At 37.1% G+C, this 17945-nt stretch overlaps 2 protein-coding genes across 5 annotated transcripts in view; one reads left to right on the forward strand and one right to left on the reverse strand.

Annotated features, from left to right (window-relative positions):
- Window positions 1–3967, forward strand: part of DYNC2LI1 (dynein cytoplasmic 2 light intermediate chain 1) — a 21526-nt gene extending 17559 nt beyond the window's left edge. For all 4 annotated transcript variants that reach the window (XM_010706769.4, XM_031552382.2, XM_010706766.3 and 1 more), the window contains one exon: window positions 2409–3967. In XM_010706769.4, coding sequence (XP_010705071.2) covers window positions 2409–2474 — 66 coding nt within the window. In that variant the 3' untranslated portion in view covers window positions 2475–3967. The remainder of the gene's footprint in view (window positions 1–2408) is intronic.
- ABCG5 (ATP binding cassette subfamily G member 5) lies at window positions 3681–17914 on the reverse strand. The gene is made up of 13 exons (XM_010706765.4): window positions 17590–17914; window positions 17208–17329; window positions 16658–16794; window positions 16283–16381; window positions 15195–15327; window positions 13868–14007; window positions 12693–12822; window positions 10428–10641; window positions 9961–10166; window positions 8800–8938; window positions 6603–6788; window positions 5681–5793; window positions 3681–4617 (listed from the first exon to the last, which is right to left on the reverse strand). The coding sequence occupies exons 1-13, from the start codon at window positions 17709–17711 to the stop codon at window positions 4421–4423; spliced, it is 1938 nt and encodes a 645-aa protein (XP_010705067.2). The 5' UTR covers window positions 17712–17914; the 3' UTR covers window positions 3681–4420.
- Window positions 17915–17945: the final 31 nt, after the last annotated feature.

Below are 17945 nucleotides of genomic sequence, written 5' to 3' on the forward strand. Positions count from 1 at the left end.
ATATGTATTAATCAAGAAATCCTCTTACTGCTCATAAACCCGTGGTGCTTTCTGATAGTTTTGCACTGCTGGTGAAGTTGCTGAAATTACTGCCTGAAAGAGAAAATTCATTAGAGTTTCCTCACAGTTATTAGGCAATGATTTTTCTGTTGCTCATGTTAAACACTTGAGCAATTTGGAGGGTCTCCACTGCATTTATACTTATCACTGCTTTATGTCCAGCCCTTTTCTCTCCTTCCCGCCCCTCCTCTTCCCATTTTTCTTCTCATCATCCCAAGCTACTTCAACCTTAAGTGCATAGACGTTATTTTTTGTGACTCCTGGAGACTAGCTTTACTTATTTGCTTTGGTAGATAATTTTAATCTGTATTTTGTCTCTCTTTTTGGCTTGAGAGTGAATTTCCAAAAGGATGAATGTTCTTTTCTGCTTAAAGCATTTTGGGAAGAGAAGCTCCTGGTTCTTAAGTAAACTTAGGAGCAAAAATAGAAATACATTGAAATCTTACTGAAAGAGTTGTACTACTCCTGAATTAGCATGGCTCTTTTGAAGCTCATAAAAAAAGCTGCTGGGTTAACTTCTCTTGAAGTGGTTGCTATTAGCTGCTACTGTATTGCTCTGTTAGCATGAATTCCTCAATAAACAATGGAAACAACTAATAAAAAACATAATTTTTGCCTGCTCAGTCCTATTTACAGCAGTATGTTTGCACAGCCTGATTCAGTATCTTGACAGATCATAGAGCTGTCTAAATGTCATTTGCTTTTAGAAGCTTTTCAGGTAACCCATTTTAAATCTGACCTTCAACTGTGTTTCAGAATGTGCATCTAGCTTTGTTTTTTTAGTTACACATAAAACACAAGATATCACTATCTTAGAAGACCTTCTGGCACGTTTTTTACAATACAGAACTTAATACTGCAGGTAGATCATAGCAACAATGTGTTAAGGTTACCTGCAGTTAATTGAACTCAATGAGAAATTCCAGTATAATTAAATTTGTTGTGTGTGCTCCAGTTAAAAGAGAGTTAATGTGGTCTTCTAAGTAAGATAGTGTTTTTTTTCATTGCAAATAGCACATGGTTAGGTTTAAAAGATATTTCATTAGAGCAAGTATCTTATCACTCTTAAATGAACAAAAAGCAATCAAAGTGCATTTAAAATAGCTTTTTTTGCTGGAAAAAAATTATCAGAAACAATTTCTAACAGCATACACCAAGCTATAAAATCCTGAAAATGAAACTGTTTTTTGCAGTGTTGCTAGAACCTTCCGCTACAGGCTTAAGAATTCCCAGTAGCACTATTTGACTGAAATGAGGTCATTTGCTTACCTTGCTGATGTTCCACTGTTGTAAAGTACCCCATAATACAGACCAGCCCATGCTTCACACCTAATTTACACTATTTATATCTCCACAGTTTGAGCCTCTGTTTGCTTTTAATAATCTAATTATCATCTAGAAGATGTGTAATTGTAATTACCACATTGGTTTTGCATTTTACTTTTACATGCAGGTGTAAGCTTTTACTGAACAGTAGCACATGAAACTTTTTTTTTTAACTTCTAATTGAAAAAATATATATATACAAAAATTAAAAGCGTGGCATCACTGTCTGTCTTGATTACTGCACTTCCTGAAAAGTCCCAAGCAGTGATGAATATTTCCATGAATATCCAATACCATAGATTGGGTAGATACGGTACATTGATCTCCTAAACAACCACTGCATTCCTCCAAAATACATTTCTGCTTACTGCTGTCTGGACAAGATTGTGAAAGGTAGCAAAGACAAAATGCAGCTTAAACTTCAATGGCCACAGCAGGGCCACTAAGGGAACATCTGCCATGTGTATATCACACATATTCTTAGTATATCTGGCTTCGGTTCTGTAGGGGTTTCTAACGCAGTGTATAAGATTTCAATAGTTCACTCTTGTGCATAAAAAAAAAACATTTATTTTCCATATTCTTAAGGAATTGCCAATCCATTTTGCTCCTTGAAAGGCCTTGACTTGGATGCTTTGTTTGTGTGACAAATTAGTTTTAGTTCAGTAATACTGTTTTCTGTTCTTAAAAGACATGTAATGATATGTTTTAGTTTGTGGAGTTTGGCTTCTCCACACCAAACATCTAAGAAAGGGTCCCAACTTTCTTCTACCTTAGAAAGCAAGTGTCTAGGCAAAAAATAATAATAATATAAAAAAATAAATCTAGCTCTCTATGTCATTATGTGAGAGCAGATGTATCAAATGCCACCCTTTCAGTATTATTTTGTTAGAAGTAACAACCATCTAGTTATTTTTTTCTACAGTGACTAATCTTTAATTGCTTTAATTGACGAAGTGGCTAATATATCTTTTCGCTTTTAGTCATGAGGATATTAATATCTATGTATGTTTCTTTTTCAGGAACTTGAACAATACAAAAGAAATGCCTCCAAATCCTGGAAAGAAATGGATTTTGGTCCTGATTGATGAACTGCTGAAGATGTCCTAAGTTTCACATTTGCAAGATTTGAATATGGAGATGGCATCAGTCAGTCCTATCTGTTTTATAATTTGTAACAAATTACTCAACGTATTTTTTGAACGATACCACCCTAATCATGTGTGTAAATGCATACAAGTTTTCACACCCAAAATATGAACTCCATGGTTAAGTACACCAGGCATCTTCAAAATCAAAGGATAAGAATGCATTTCCATCATAATTTGACCTATTTGAATAATTCCAGAAAAATGTGCAGAACAAAATAGAATTAAAAACAATTTTGACCTGATCTAAAATTCGTAAGTCTTCTTTATCTCATCTTCAGTATCATAAAGTTTGATTCTTCCTCTGCAGTGTTTCAATACCTTTTCACAGAATTCAAAACAAGACATTTCTGTCAAACATTCTAATGCTAGAAGTCATTCTAATAAATTTGAAAAATACTTGGTTTGTGGTGGAAGTTTAATTAATTCTCCTAATTTAATTAATTCAACCTAAGCTAGAGAAATGCTGGCCTAAATATACTTGGCTTTTTGTAAATGGACTTCCTCGCTACAGACAGCTGGGCTGAGTCTTCTGAGAACAAGCAAGACAAAGCTGCGTTAAAGCCAGAGATGGCTCTTGAGAGCTCAGACTTGTAGACCTGTTGGAGAGTAAATGCCAAAACAGGCACTTGGCAGACCAGAATGCAAGAATATTCCCTGATGAACAACTCTCTATGTGGGCATAAAAATGGCAAAGACAAATTAACCTGGTATCATTCCATCCTTTTCGATATATTTTTTCATGTATTTCTTTATTGAATTTTTGTTGGTGTAACTTTTGTATCTGAGAATATTATACATAAAGATAATTAGAAGAAAATCTTGGCCTCACAGTTAAGTGAAAAGCTTGCATTAACTTGGGGATTCCATACTTGTTATTAAAATGTGTGTTATCTTAAAACTGTAAAATTAAACTAATTATTTTACTATGGAATTTTAAGGTACAAATATATTTAACTCTGCAATAAATAATTTATTCACTGAATATGAAACAAAACTTACAAATTTTGCATCTAGTAAGCTTTCAGTTTTGAGAGTTACTTATTTCTATTTACTAATTGGATAAATTAACCCCTTTTATGTGTTAATGATCCCATGAGAATAATTTCCAGAGAAAGATGCAAATAACACAAAAAGGGAGACAACTTTTATGTACGTTTTTCCCTAGTTGAACTGATACTTTATTAATAAACAATTTTTTTTCCCTACTAATTCACAGACTGCTTCCAAAACAAGATTTAGAACTGAATACCAAGAAGAAAGAGCAAATATAAATAGCATAACTGCCTTCTATGATCTGGAATTGCTTACAAAACAAAAACATTTGGTAACTTCTGTGTTGCTTAAAGTTGCTTCTTGTACTCATGGATGCTGTGGTTGGATAGGATGCATAAGATTAAAGTGATTTTTTGATTCTGTCTTTTATTACAGTATTTGGTTTGTTCTCTTTCTGAAGTCCCACAGATGGTAACAAAACAAAGCATATTACTTTAAAAACAATTCTAGATTTACTCAGCAATTCTGCCTCTCTGCTTATTGGTAATAGCTTACCAAAAAAAAAAAAATAGTACTGGGGAAAACATTAGAGCATCATTAGATACATTGTTGAAAAATGAACACATCAGCAGACTAAATCAAATTTTAAAAGTCCTCTAAAACAAATACTGTTGAAATGGCTGATTTGGGGGAGGAAACAAGAGTGGGAATACCAGGAATAGTAGGAAGTCATTCACACTCTTATTAGAACATTGTTTTTTAAGATGGAAAGTGTCCACTTAGAATCAAGCAAGGGAAGATGAATGTGTTTCTATATGTTTGATTGCTTAAAGTCTGTATAAAATCCAGCAGATCAAGCTTTGAAGCTTTGTTAGTACTGCTACCTTTTTTCACTGCCTGCTAATAATCTTCTCTCTTATTTTGAAGCTCAAGATTGCTATAATGGTAAGTACTGGTAGAAAAGCATAGAGCAGCAGGAAATCCATTGTGAATCGGGATAATGCACCAGGAAAGTTTTGTTCAATGAATTCGATGCCACGAGAGATTGAACATGCAGCATTTATTGTAGTGGAACCGTTGTCTCCATCTGTCAAAAGAAAAAGATAATTCCTTCAGTAAGTCAATTAGTAAAATTAAAACTCAGGCTTCACTATCTTGGTTCATACATTTAATTTGTCTAGCCTTAATGTTATTTTAATGATGAATGAAGCCTACAGCTACAGCTCCCACCCTTTTGGTGTTAAGAACAGACATACCGTGTGTTTCTGCAGTTAATCTAGGCCATGTTATTCAAAGAAACAAACAAAATGTCTCTAGGAGCTTTCTATTTTGTTCATACCAAGTAAATGAAAGGTATAGAGGGGCCACACTTTGGCCAGTATGATAGATGTGTCATTCCCATTAAACATCAGCTGTTAATTACTACTACCAAAGTCATGGACTCATTTTCTAACAGTTGTTTTTATGGTTGTATTCAAACAGTTGCCACGTACACTTCTCTAATGAAGAGGGACAGGAGAGATTGATGACAAATAGTGCATAAAGGATATGGAGCCTTGGAGAGAAGCACAAGCACCTGTCCACAAAGCCCAAAATATCTTAAGACTGAACGATAGCTGAAAGCTTTCCCCTGTTGACAGATTCACATCATCCTTCTAATCCTTCCAACCTGACTGTAATGTCTTTCACTTACCTTGCTCACAAACAGTGAAGCACAGCCTGACAGATCGAAACTGCTCAATACTTGCCATGCTAATATATTTGAACTGAAGCCTCACTAGAGTTAGAGGAAATGTCTGGATGGGTGTTATGTGTACTGCTCCCTGCACTGATATTCGATCCTCTACCATCTCTTTCTATTGCTACTCTATTTGTGCAACTGCTCTGGTAAACACATAGTAGGCTGCAAAGTTGACTTTCCAAAAATGGAGAAAAAAAGAACAGTAGAAGAAGAAAAAGATGAAAAACTGAAAGAATGAGGAATGGTTGAAAAAAATAGTTGGACAATTTATCTAGCTTGCAGATACAGTTACAGTACATTTTTCCTAATCAGTAAGTTCAGGATGTTTTAAACAACTAACAAGTTTTCTTCAAGTTATCAGGACAATTTTGTTGTTTGAGAAAGGAAAGGAATACTTCTGAATACTTACCACAAGTAAAGTTTAGGCCATGAAATTCATTGACTACCAGAATCTCACTGCTGTATTTTTGAAAGGTGAGAAAACTGAGTATTTGAAAAGGCATTGGCATTTCTTCTATGGTCCTTTTAAGAAACAGAGAAGTTAAATTGTCATAATGGTCATAATGTCATAATTGTCATAATGCCCTAAATTGAAACAATCTCTCTGGTTGTAGGAAAGTTACAGGAAGAGTTCTTGGCTGTAAATTTCAGCTTTTCAAACATAAGTTTTATTTCAGTGCTAAATGAGACAGCGACGAAACTTCTCTCTGACTTTGGTACAGCGTTGTAACATTCAGTCTTAACCTCTTGTTGGTGCATCGTAATGTTCCTTCACATTTAGTAAGCTATTTATTGATTTAATATTTGTATGTAGTTGAGTTTACACAAATTAAAAAAGATATCTGAAAAGTTGAATGACGAAACTGGAGAAGAACATTAATAAAATTGTTGAGAACAACCGTTTTTTTCTAAAGCCACTATTTAACGTTTGAAAGTTCCAGCAATTATTAAAACTGGTAGGATTTAATTCAGTAGAATTCTCTAATAAGGACAGCATTTCATATGATCATGTTGGGTTAAGTAAAATAATTCAGCTGAGCTGATAGATTTGAATTGCTCAATTTTATCTTCAAGTCATATGCCATTTTGCAACAATAAATAAACATTTTAATATCTTTGCAGATATCTAAAGTTATTATTTGTGTGTGCGTGTATTTAGTACAAAGTCTAACATGATTAGATAGTTCTTCCTCTCTGAAGATAACAGCTGTACTTTTGTTCCCTTTCTCCTCTGCATCACTGCTCTGAAGCAATACAGATTTTTCTTGAAACTCATCTATAAGAACACTATTTTAATGGCAACACCATCATGAAATAAAATGTTTTCCTACCTTACGAGTCCCGTTCCCACTACCACGCCTGCTGAGTTAAGCAGCACCACTCCACTTTGGACTATATTTGGGTTTTGAACAACCCCAAGTATCACAAGGGTGAGAAGTTCACCAATTACATGGGACGCCAAGATAACCGCAAAGAAAACTCCAAATCTGAAAGGATCAGGATGCAACCCTACAGTCCTGTACAAAAAAACAAACGAACCAAGAGAGATTTTTAAACAATTTGGTTTGGGATGAGACTTGGAATGTACCATTCATTATTGTTTTCATTCATTTCTGCAATCGTCGCTTATTAAGGGTTTATCCCTTAGCTTTTTGTGTGTTTGACAGAGCCTTAACAAAAAGGGCATCAACTTAAATTCATGACGTAACTGCAGATGTATGAGCTTTCTCCATCTAGATTAAAGAGGGTTATGTAAAGATGTAACTGTAGAAAAAATATGTTACATCAAGATAACCACCATGCCTTTAATGATCCCCTAAACTAACATCCTCCCCCTTTGAGTCCATTCAGTAAGAGTTGAGTTATTTATAGGTCATATATTTAAAGAACACCTTTATGCAGACAATTAATAGATGGAATCTTGCACTTCTGCACTTACATGTAATTGTAAAAACAGCTATACTCATCCTAATTGAATAGAAGGCTAATTGAATTCACCACTCCTGTAAGTGTAATTCATCCGAATGCAATATCTTCCATACTTTTACACTCTTTAATAAACTACACGCTGTTCCTTGCTTTTCCCTCGCTTAAGGAAAACTGAAAACTATCCCCCTCCAATTTGTCCTAAAGACTAGAAAGTGAACAAAGCTAGCAATTGTTCGGCAAACTTGACAGATGATAAAACCTTTAATTACATGTGACATAGTACATTTCCACTATATTTCATTCCAAAGTTGCCTCATACCAGTACATACCACATGCTCTGCTTATCAGGCAGCTTTTTGACACTTCTTTTTCATATTCATTGCTCAAATGAATATGAAAAGTCACAGAACTCTGTCATATTTTATAATCCACCACATCCAGACCATGGCCTTGAAGTAGAGCTGTTAATTTTCTCACAGGATTTCCTGTAGCATATTTTGCATGTAATGCTGAAAGAGTCTATTATAAACACGTGGCTGAACATTGACTCTGCATGTACTAAATAATCACCAAGCCAGCAGGTATTGAACAATCTCTAATCACAGATGAGAGCAGACGGAGCAGCTCTCCAAGGTCCTAGCATTAAAGTATCACCTTCTCTGAAATGCTCTAATACAGAGCTGTATAGATAGAGACTCACAAATTTGGGATAGGTGTAGAAAGAGAATAAAAACAAAAAAGGACAGAATAAAAAATTAATGCAGAGAAGAGAAAATCAGAGCAATAGAATGGTAGGATAATATAAACTATTAGAATATTGTCCAGCTAGAAAAATCTATATCATATGATATCTATATCATATGAGTGACAAACAGTAGCTTGGGACAAACAGTAACTTGTGACTCTCAGGAGCTCCACAGACCTTCCATCAGTGACCCTAAAATATACTTTCCAAACCACACTGTCCTCAGAAATCGGCTCACTGGCACGTAGCAGTGGAAGTGCTCAAGTGAGCAGAGTGCATCCCAGCACTTGCTCAAGGGAAATAGTAACAGGACTTTGAAGGCAGTACTGCCTGAGGCAGCTTGCAGTAATACACACCCAAGCAGTTAAGGGGACCTAACGGGACTTAATCTGTTTTCGAATTAACAATGGTATCCCGCTGCAAAGCTACAGCAGAACAGCTCCTGTATCCATTGTATCTTTTACAATAGTTATCTTGAGAACCAATTCTGCCAGCCTTACATGCTTACTTGTTATTACTTTCGTGTGTATGCGTATTCAAAGTTTGACCTACATGAAATACAAAGCCTTCCTGCAAATACCTCAGCAATTCAACTAGTCTTCAGCAAGACAAGCAAGTTCCTGAGGGCCACAACTCCTTGATCCTATTTGACACCTCTCGTTACGAGTGTACATCTAATCTTAATGCTGCCTGGAAGAGAAAGGTTAGAATTGCATAATCATTCCTTAAATTTTCTCTGTGATCATTCTGAGAGAAAATAGCACTGAGCCATTCAGGGAGGCTTACTGCTGACAAAGGAACTGAAATAGATACAAGAAGAAAACAACAATCCATTTGATGATACAAGTACTTACCAGTACATAAAGATGCTGAAAATTAACACGCTGAGAATACTGAAGGGCAGGAAATGTATGATATAAGCTAAAAGCATTTGCCACTTCTGATACAAGCCATCTTTGCTTTCTTGGTCGCTGATAGCACGTAAAGGTGGGACTGGATTAAATACAATTTAATATGTAATAAATAAATAATCTTTAAATAAAGAGACCAAGACCTATTGTCACAAAATTGACATTAAGCACTGAGACAGCTTTGTGCATTTATCAGAAACATTCTGTTTAAACCACCCTGTTCCCCTCTTCCCACTGTAATTGCAAAACTTGGTCCCTGCAGAATTTTCTATATTGAGTAAAACAGATATGAGGAGGCAGCATGCACTCTTCTCTTTCTGCAGATACAAAAAGAGTCTTGGAAAAGCTGCCACCACTGGATAACGTAGTGACGTGCTCTGATCTCAAGGTGATGGCAGCAGTGTACATTCCTGACACAAGCGGAACAGTTTTTAGGGTTGTAAATGCAAACTACTGTTGGTCTTTGTGTGACTAATCAATGGTAGCTGTAAGGGAAACACCCTTTGATAGAAATATAATCATCACATAATAGTCTTAAACTTAACTATACTTCCTTACCCTCAAGCCTGTTTTGTACTTCCACCCTTCCCTTGTCTTTGTGTTTGATCTTACTTAAGGCTGTAAATTTTACACCCAGACTTTGTCCTGTCCTTTAATGCTATGCCACAGGCTTTCAAAATAACATCTCCATACCCAGGTCAGATGTAAAAAGAAGTGGACGGGATTGCCCTGCCCTTGGAGTTATGCAAGGTCATGCTGGAGGGGCTCTGAGCAACTTGATTGAGCTGCAGGTCCAACTCCCCTGCAATAAACAGTTGGACTAGACAACCTTTAAGAGTCCCTTTCAACTCAAATGGATCTATGATTAGGGGCATACTGCTACATTAAGCACAGTAAACATGGAGTTTCTTGGATGTGCTACCCTTCTGCATTGTGAAGCTTGCTGTTGCTTCACTTTTGAATTTCATGCTTCCCTATCAACTCTTGTATTACCTAAAACTGTAGGAAACCTTTAAACGACAATCTTCAAAAACTACTTGCTCCTAGTTACAAAATAGTGGCAGCAATACCTGCTGTTGCACTTAGTAGAGGACAGAAACTCACAAAGGGCAGCAGCGTTGAGCATCCCTGTGTAGGGAGGAGCACTCACGCACTGGTAGAGGAGACCCACACGGTTCTGTACTGCTCCTTTTTCCAGGTCAGATGTTAGTCTAAGAAGGAAAAACGCTACAAACAAGCCAAACAGAAGATTCTGGAGGAGACGCATGATTATGCCCAACTTATCTTTAGAAAAATTTCTTGTTATCCTCCTGTTAATGAAACAAAACAATAGCAATATACCTCTTAGTTATGACTGACCATGTACTCATAGGGTATTTAGCTTTGAACATATCTTACATACAAAATATTCCCCCAAAAAACAATATGGAAAAGACAGACAGGTGAAGTGATAGACTAAAATAACAAAAGAAGTCTATTGAGACAAACAGAAAAAAGCCTGAGAGATTAGTTGATAAGGAGAACAAAGAAAAATGATTTTCTTAAAAAAAAAAAAAAAAAAAAAGTCTTACCTTAAAAGAAACCATAATTTGGAAAGGGTACCAGGTGAGTCTTTGTTTTTGAATGGTATGGGGGGAAGATCTTTCATAAACCTTGTTCTCTCAATGGCTTCCAGTACTTTCCTAAAGATCTCCGAGTTTTTGTAAGCCGATATAATCACCTGAACCCTGTTATACGTTTCAAGTTCACGTTCCTTGCTTCGAGTGTCCACAGAAGTCAGATCCACTGTAAATTTACAAAATACTTAGCATATGTACATCACTTTGCCGTCTTAATCTTTGCCCAGAGAGGTTGTGCCCATGGCAGGGGAGATGAAACTAGATGATCTTTGAGTCCTTTTCAACTCAGGCCATTCTATGACTCTGTAATGATTCTATCTGTTCCTCCCTTGCAATAAACCTTTCCACGTCTCTATCCTAAAAGCTGTGAATAAAAGGTTGACTGAAATAAAGGAAGGAGTAAAGGAAACTTCATGAATGAATGACTGTACAATCACAGTACATATCTCCGTTTTGTGGCCTCTGCAGGACCCTCAAGGCTTATGTGGAAATGCAAGGACTTAAGTGCTCCGTAGTCAGATCTTCGCCCTTCTTCCTGCACACCAGTGAAGTGCTACTGCTACTGAGAACAAGACAGATTCCCAGCTGAAGATGAAAGGTGATCTACTCTTAAGGTTTATATCATCCTTAGATGGCAGTTTTACAATGTTATCTTCATTTTCAAAAGACAAATTAACAGGAGAAAAGAGTATCTGCAGCCCTTGTCCAACAGTCTCAATTTGTCCTCAAAACTGGAATTCTTATGAATATTCCCTAGTGTTCTGAAAACTGGAATTTAGCAAACTGCCTTTAACAGTGAACTGAAGACTTCATTCTAAACATGAACACTCAAAAATGGGCCACACCTTATAAAACCAGCTGAATGTGACTTGCTCTAAGACACACAGGAAACAAATGACAACCAGGCAGTGTCAAAAAAAAAAAAGATGAAATAGACCAGCCACGAGACCAAATAGCTAATGCCTATCATGTTTTTGTACTTTTTTTTTTTTTAATTAAATACAAAGCATGCAACATTTCAATAGTACAACCCATGCTCAATACATAAGACCTTATTTTCCTCTGCTGCTGGTGTAAATGATATCAGAATCCGTGCCTTCATTCACATCATTAAATCACACAAAAATATAAACTACCAATTTTCTGAAGACTAAATATTCTGATGATTCTTAGCTCTAAACTGTATTTTTTCCTTTTCTTGTCACATTCAAAGGTTGACATTTGAAGAATGCGGTACTTTCTTTACCAGGCTGTTTAAAGGTGGGTCTAAATCTCAAATCATCTATGCATTTGAAGACTATTCACATTCATGAAGACAAAATTATCCTTACTGTCACACCAGTATTTTCAGCTTCATCCCATTCCAGCTTCATGTCAACAACCATCCTCTCTTCTCCCTGAATTTAGGATGCCATCTAGACAATAGAAAAACACTGCCTTCTCTGAATGCGCCATTTTCCTCAACACAGCTTTTTGATTGGTCACATTCCCTGGTTAACATTCAGTTATTATTGTCAGAAATCAGCCTGTATACCAGATTTTAAAAGATACACACACAAATGTACACACAGACAAATTCATTTTGTCCACATAGGTCAGGTACACAGATGCTTTGCAGTGAATCCAAGCCTCATTTTAAAAATCTGCTACAGATACTTCTTTGATCCTGAATTAGTAGAACGAAACTCAAAGCTTTTGCAAACAGCCTGTTCATCATCTCCAGAAGAATCTATCCATTCTACTTGAGTAGTTCACCCTGGTATTAGAAACTCCCCAAACTTTCTGAAATCTCAGCATTTGTTCCCTGGTTATCCTCTAGTTTTTCTATCCTAACCAACAAGCAACAACTTTGTTCACTTTTTTTGGCATCAAAAACATCCGTGAATGCTTTCCATAGTTTTGGGATCAAATTAATAACCTTACATTCAATGTATCAACATAGGGACATGCCATCAGGAACCCAGAGGTTTAATAAATTTAATAAATATGAAAATTCCTTTTCATTGCTAGCTTATTCCTTTCTGCTGTGTTTGCAGTAGGACTGAAACTTTTGCTGTTTCATGTTGTCCATGCACATGTGGATGTTCTCTTTTCTTCTCTGAGCTGAGTACAACTGTGGAGTCAGAAAAAAATTCAAACACATTCCTACCTATGGAAAAATTTTTATCTTGGGAAGAAAACCCGTTCACTTTACCAGAACAACTTAGATAAACTTACCATAGAAATCAAAAGGGTTTGACTGTTCAGGACATGAATGGCCACAGTTGCTAAAAAATGTGATCATTTCCATAGGGTTCCCGAAGAAAACCATTTCTCCAAAGCTCATGATGGCTATTTTGTCAAATAACTGTGGGGGCAAATTAAGATTGTAGCAATACATACTGGGAAGAAGCACATTAATTCTTGAGTACAGCTACTGCCTTGGTAATAAATATGCTTTGACGGGAAAAATAGATTTGACACATTCAAACTTCCTTGGTATATTTCTGTCAAAGGAAGTTTGTGCTTTCTATCACTCCTCTCTGTGGTTATGCAAGATGACACATTTGTAAGCTCTTAAAACTTAGTGCTTCTCATTATTATTGGAGCCAGCAGTGTACAGAGCTAATCCAAGAACAGAAAGAAGATCTGAGGACTTCTGACTTTATTTCTAATGTACCTTCACTTACTGATGGCCTCCTTTGGTGCTTAATAGTCTCAGTCTGCAAAATTCCCAAATTATTAGGAAAACTATCCTAAAGTATTAAGGACTTAAAGGGCACTGCTCTTTGGGTGTACATTTGCCAGCTCCTACTAGCTATGTTCAGCTCATTCCCAAAGCACCGGGACCAATTCCAGTCCAGAAGAACACCATCACTTGCAATTGCTTTGTGATCACTCACACTAGATTTATTCAGCCAGAGAAGTGCCTTGTGTTCATGGTGTGGTGCAAATTCAAAATAGTCTTGGTAAGGAAGACTATGCCACACAACCTATGTGAAGCTAGAAAACTTGAAATAAAAGCTTTTTTTTCCCCTTTCTATTCCAAATCTTGGCTTCATCTTGATTTGCAAGCATTTGTAACAATAAATAAAATGCTAGTTTTCACAGTGGCAGTACACATGTGGAATTTAAATGGCTTCTCCCAGTGTTTTGATTTGGATAGCAGCATAACACAAAGGTTATGCACACTGTGTCAGAGCTATTGGCACAGAGCAGTGCGTATCCTAATATGCACTGGAAGTGGCAGAAGGCCAGATTCGTAAAGTTAAAGACAAGCCTATGTTTACATGGGGGTAATGTTAGGGAGAATTTTAACACAACTATATTTGATATTGCCCTTTTATTCTGAAAAGAACTTACGTACTAAAAAGGATAGTAAAAAAATCAAATGCTGAGTAGATATCATTTACCCTGAAGAGTTCTGAGCGAGGCTGATGAATGGTGATAATCACAATCCTGTCTTTGTGTGCAAGTTCCACAAGCAGTGAGACAATCTGGTTTGCAGTCAGGCAATCCAGCCCTGTTGTTGGTTCATCAAGGAGCATGACCTCTGTTTAATGGTAAGAAATAACATTAAGACTCAGGTAAATGGAGAGCAAATGTTATGGCTTCTGCATTTGAAGCTAATTTGAAAAATGTTATAGAAATTACTGTACACGTGAAGTTCTGTGTGTAACACAGACACATATGGAACTACACAACAAATAAGAACAGAATGATTTTTTTCTAAGTTCAAGTGAAATCCGTAATTTAGCAAGATAGATTTAATGTACACTTGCTTCTAAGAAGAATTGTGGTAAAATTCAACATGTATACAAATGTAAATATGGCTGAAATAATTAGCTAGAACTTACGATATGAATTAAATATATAGATAATGAAATTAATTACGAACAAATCAAGAGTTTCACGAGAATGCAGAATGTATAATTCTATAAACGAAAGCAGTTTTTAAAATTGCATTTTCTTCACGGTTTTATTGCATATGAAAGAGTAAAAGTTACAGTCAAATCATTTAGTTTCATGTAGGCGAAATATAGCACAGGAGAGGCATTTCTATCCTAGGATTTAAGTATAGGAAAGAAGATTTTTCTCTTTAGATTTATCCACACAGAATTACTACAATATGAGCTTCATTCTCTGTTACTCAGCTTCAATTTTCATTCACTAAACTTTTTTTTCTTTACACTAAAATTAAGACATATGGAAGCATGGTGTGCATCAACATCTGGCTTCTTATCAACAGAAAGACCACATGAAAGCTATTATACTCCTGAGCAATTTACTCTCTTTTGTTTCTTTCTTTTCCAAGTGAGCAAAGTTCATGTGCAGACTGCCTTTTTGACCCCATCAAGTACACACATACATGGCCCAATGTCAGCTGCTCCACTGCAAGACTCAGTGCTTGCATATGTAGGGCTCTGATTGGTTCTATAAACTACAAATTAATGTGTCACTACTAACATTGCATATGTGGGAAGGGCAAGCCCAGAAAGAGGTAAGAATCTAGATGTTCAGTCCTTAAGATTTTAGATTTCATTCCTTTCCAAGACCAATAATAGATTAATGACAAACCTGAATTATGGCTTATCCATCTCCATCATTACTAGGCTAGCTTTTAATGATTACAGATTAAAAAATGTATTTGTATTTTAAAGTGGGCTAAGGAAGTCCGTGGCAGAAGCACAAAGTAGCACTGCTCTACTTTATGTTCAAAATCCTCTTTGTGGTACTTACTGGGATCTTGTAATAGCTGGGCTGCAATTGAGACACGACGCCTCTCACCTCCAGAAATTCCTACATATATTTGGCTTCCAATTATTTTGTTGGCAATGTGGCTAAGACTCAGCTCAGCCATAACTGCATCGACCTGAAAAATAATTCCAATTTAGAAAGACCAATCAGTGTTCAGATAGCAACTCAGATACTCATAAAAACAAAAACTGAAGGGGAAAAAAAAGGCATAATTTTAAGCTAAGACTTTCCCAGAGTGTTGCTTGCACCCATTGTAATTGGAAGGATTTGGGCCTGATTTTTATTAGATTATTTTTAATGCAGTATTCCAATTACTTTCACAAATATTTTTTTTCATTTCTACATATTCTAAAATGAGTAGAATTTTAGCTTTGCTTGACATTAAGAGATGAGGAGGTCAGAGGCTAGACATTAAGAATAATGTGCTAGTCTGGCTTCTAAAATAAGGGAGTAGAAAGGCAAATCAATTCTGGAGGAGTACAAAATACTGAATGGAAAATGGGTGAAGAGAGAAAACAGAGGACAAGAACCTTTGATTAGGAACTTCCGAGCTGAGGACAAAAAGCGCCCTCTAGTAGATCAGAAACATGCACATTTTATCAAAAAGGTAGCTTGTAAGCAGCTCAGTAGAATGGTGCATTTCAGAGCTGCTCTGGTTAGCAAGAGAATTCCCCCAGGAGCCAGAGTAGTGTTAGTGTCAGCTCTGCTGTTCAAGAGACTGGCCAGCCATACACAGCCTTAAGCATTACAGAGAGCTGGGTTTTCCAGTTGGCCAATGGGAGCTGAACTCTGTGCAATAACTGCTGCACCAGTAATTGCTGCAGCTTTGAGCTAAAGTTTTGTTCCAAGATATTTGCTGGGAAATAGGCACAAGCTCCCTGCAGAGGTGGTGAGCATTACGGAGTCTATCCTGCTCCTTTTGCTCAGCAGAAGGATGTCTCTCCAGCTGCAGAATAAGGATTATGAGACTGCATAAATATAAACCACAGCCATAGATGAAAAGTGCTGCCAGTAAAAGCATTTCATGATGTCATGTCTGCATTCCTAGCATAAGATGATAATACACAGACCTTCTTCTTGATGAAGTTGTTGGAGCATTTGTGAAGAGCAAGTAAAGCTGTATAGGTCAGAGACTCTTCTACGGTGAGGAAGCTTAGCAAAGCGTCATTCTAAGAAAAAGGCGAAGAACAAGCAGCAGTTAGTCCAGTAGTAATTAAGGTACTGCTTTTACTCACATTCCCTCAATTCATTCATGCAATTTACTGACTGCTTTGTACCAAAGCTACTAGTGAAACTGCAGTGGGAATACATTGACATTGTACCATTACAGTAGCAAATACTTTTTTTTTGTTGGTTTTTTTGTTTTGTTTTGTTTTGGTTTTTTGTGTTTTTTTTTTTTAACAAAAGAGAAATCACAGTACACACAAACAAATGTGGAGATTAACCTGTGGCACATAAGAGAAGCAATCTCTAAACTGTTCCTTCTTCAACTGATGCCCATTCACATACACTTCACCAAAAAAACTGTCCTTATCTTCCAGTCTTCCTGATATTGCATCCAGAAGTGTTGTTTTTCCAGATCCTTTCAAACAAAACAAATCAATCATATGATGAGATGAATTTTGCAATCTCAAGAGCAATGACATCACTTGAATGGAGACATGTGAAAATAGCAAAGCATTAAACAAAGTCTTAACATTAAAGTAATAGGAAAGCAATTGGGATACTAGAATAAGTGTGAATTAGCATTTATTTCCCATATTCACACTTTGTAGTGAAACATTTGCATTTGGAGGTAACCTTATCTTTTATTGAAGTTGTAATTGCTAGTTAGATGGCAGAAGATAGAACTCTGAAAACCAAGTGTCATGTTTTCACAAAGCAGGGGTTAACACAGCTGCAATTTCAATATTTAAAGCACAGACCTCAGTCACATTCAGAAGTCACCAGTAATAACTCTGATTTTATTTCTTTGAACATAGGGGAACAACTTACCAGAGTTTCCTAAAATCCCCATAATCTGGCCACTCTCTACATGAAATGAAACATCTTTAAGTATTTGCCGAGTCCATTTTGTATGGTATAAAGGAACTTTCCACCATGGGCCAACACTCTCTCTTGGAAAACAAACATCAGAAAGGAAGATACAGTGAAGATGTAAAAAGTTTTGCATGACACACATACACATGAGCTTTGGAAATCTCCACTACATGCCCCACCACGAGGTGGGCAGCCCCACAACAACCCTCGCTCTTCACCAGCCCAAGGCCAAGCCAGCAGCCCATCTGTCCCAGCCCTGTCCCCTCCTTTCCAGGGGGGTCAGGGCAGCTCTCAGCAGGCAGGGGCTTCACTTTGCCTCCAGGATCCCTCGTCTTACCTGACACTGTAGGAGACCCCCCGCACACTGATGCAGTTGGGGGGCTGTGCCGCAGCCTTCGTCTCGCCTGACTGCCCTCTGCTGTCACTCCTCTCCAGGGCGGGAGACCCTCTGCCCGACATCCTCTGGCACCAGAGCCCCACAGGTCGCTGCCCTCACGCCACCAGCCAGATGCCTGCCACTACCACCATGTCTCCGCTGGGATGGGAGCAGCTCCTCGCTCCTAGAATGGAGCAACTTGTTGCCCCTAGCACCCGCCACCCTGGGAAGTGCCTACAAGAAAACAGAGAGTCTCTCTGCACTTTCTTTTCCAGAGAGCAACTGATAGCAGCTTCAGTTAATCGCCTATCTGATGT

This window comes from Meleagris gallopavo, chromosome 2 (assembly GCF_905368555.1).
Source record: "Meleagris gallopavo chromosome 2, MGAL_WU_HG_1.1, whole genome shotgun sequence".
NCBI classification, from domain to species: Eukaryota; Metazoa; Chordata; class Aves; order Galliformes; family Phasianidae; genus Meleagris; species Meleagris gallopavo.

What these genes read in the sequence shown, in the direction of transcription:
- ABCG5 (XM_010706765.4), bottom strand. Translation starts at nt 17,711, where the DNA reads ATGTCGGGCAGAGGGTCTCCCGCCCTGGAGAGGAGTGACAGCAGAGGG. An exon ending in ACAACTTCATCAAGAAGAAG is followed by an intron (nt 15,328 to 16,282) that starts GTCTGTGTATTA and finishes ATTATTTTTCAG; the next exon opens with GTCGATGCAGTTATGGCTGA. An exon ending in CCAGCTATTACAAGATCCCA is followed by an intron (nt 14,008 to 15,194) that starts GTAAGTACCACA and finishes ACCATTAAACAG; the next exon opens with AGGTCATGCTCCTTGATGAA.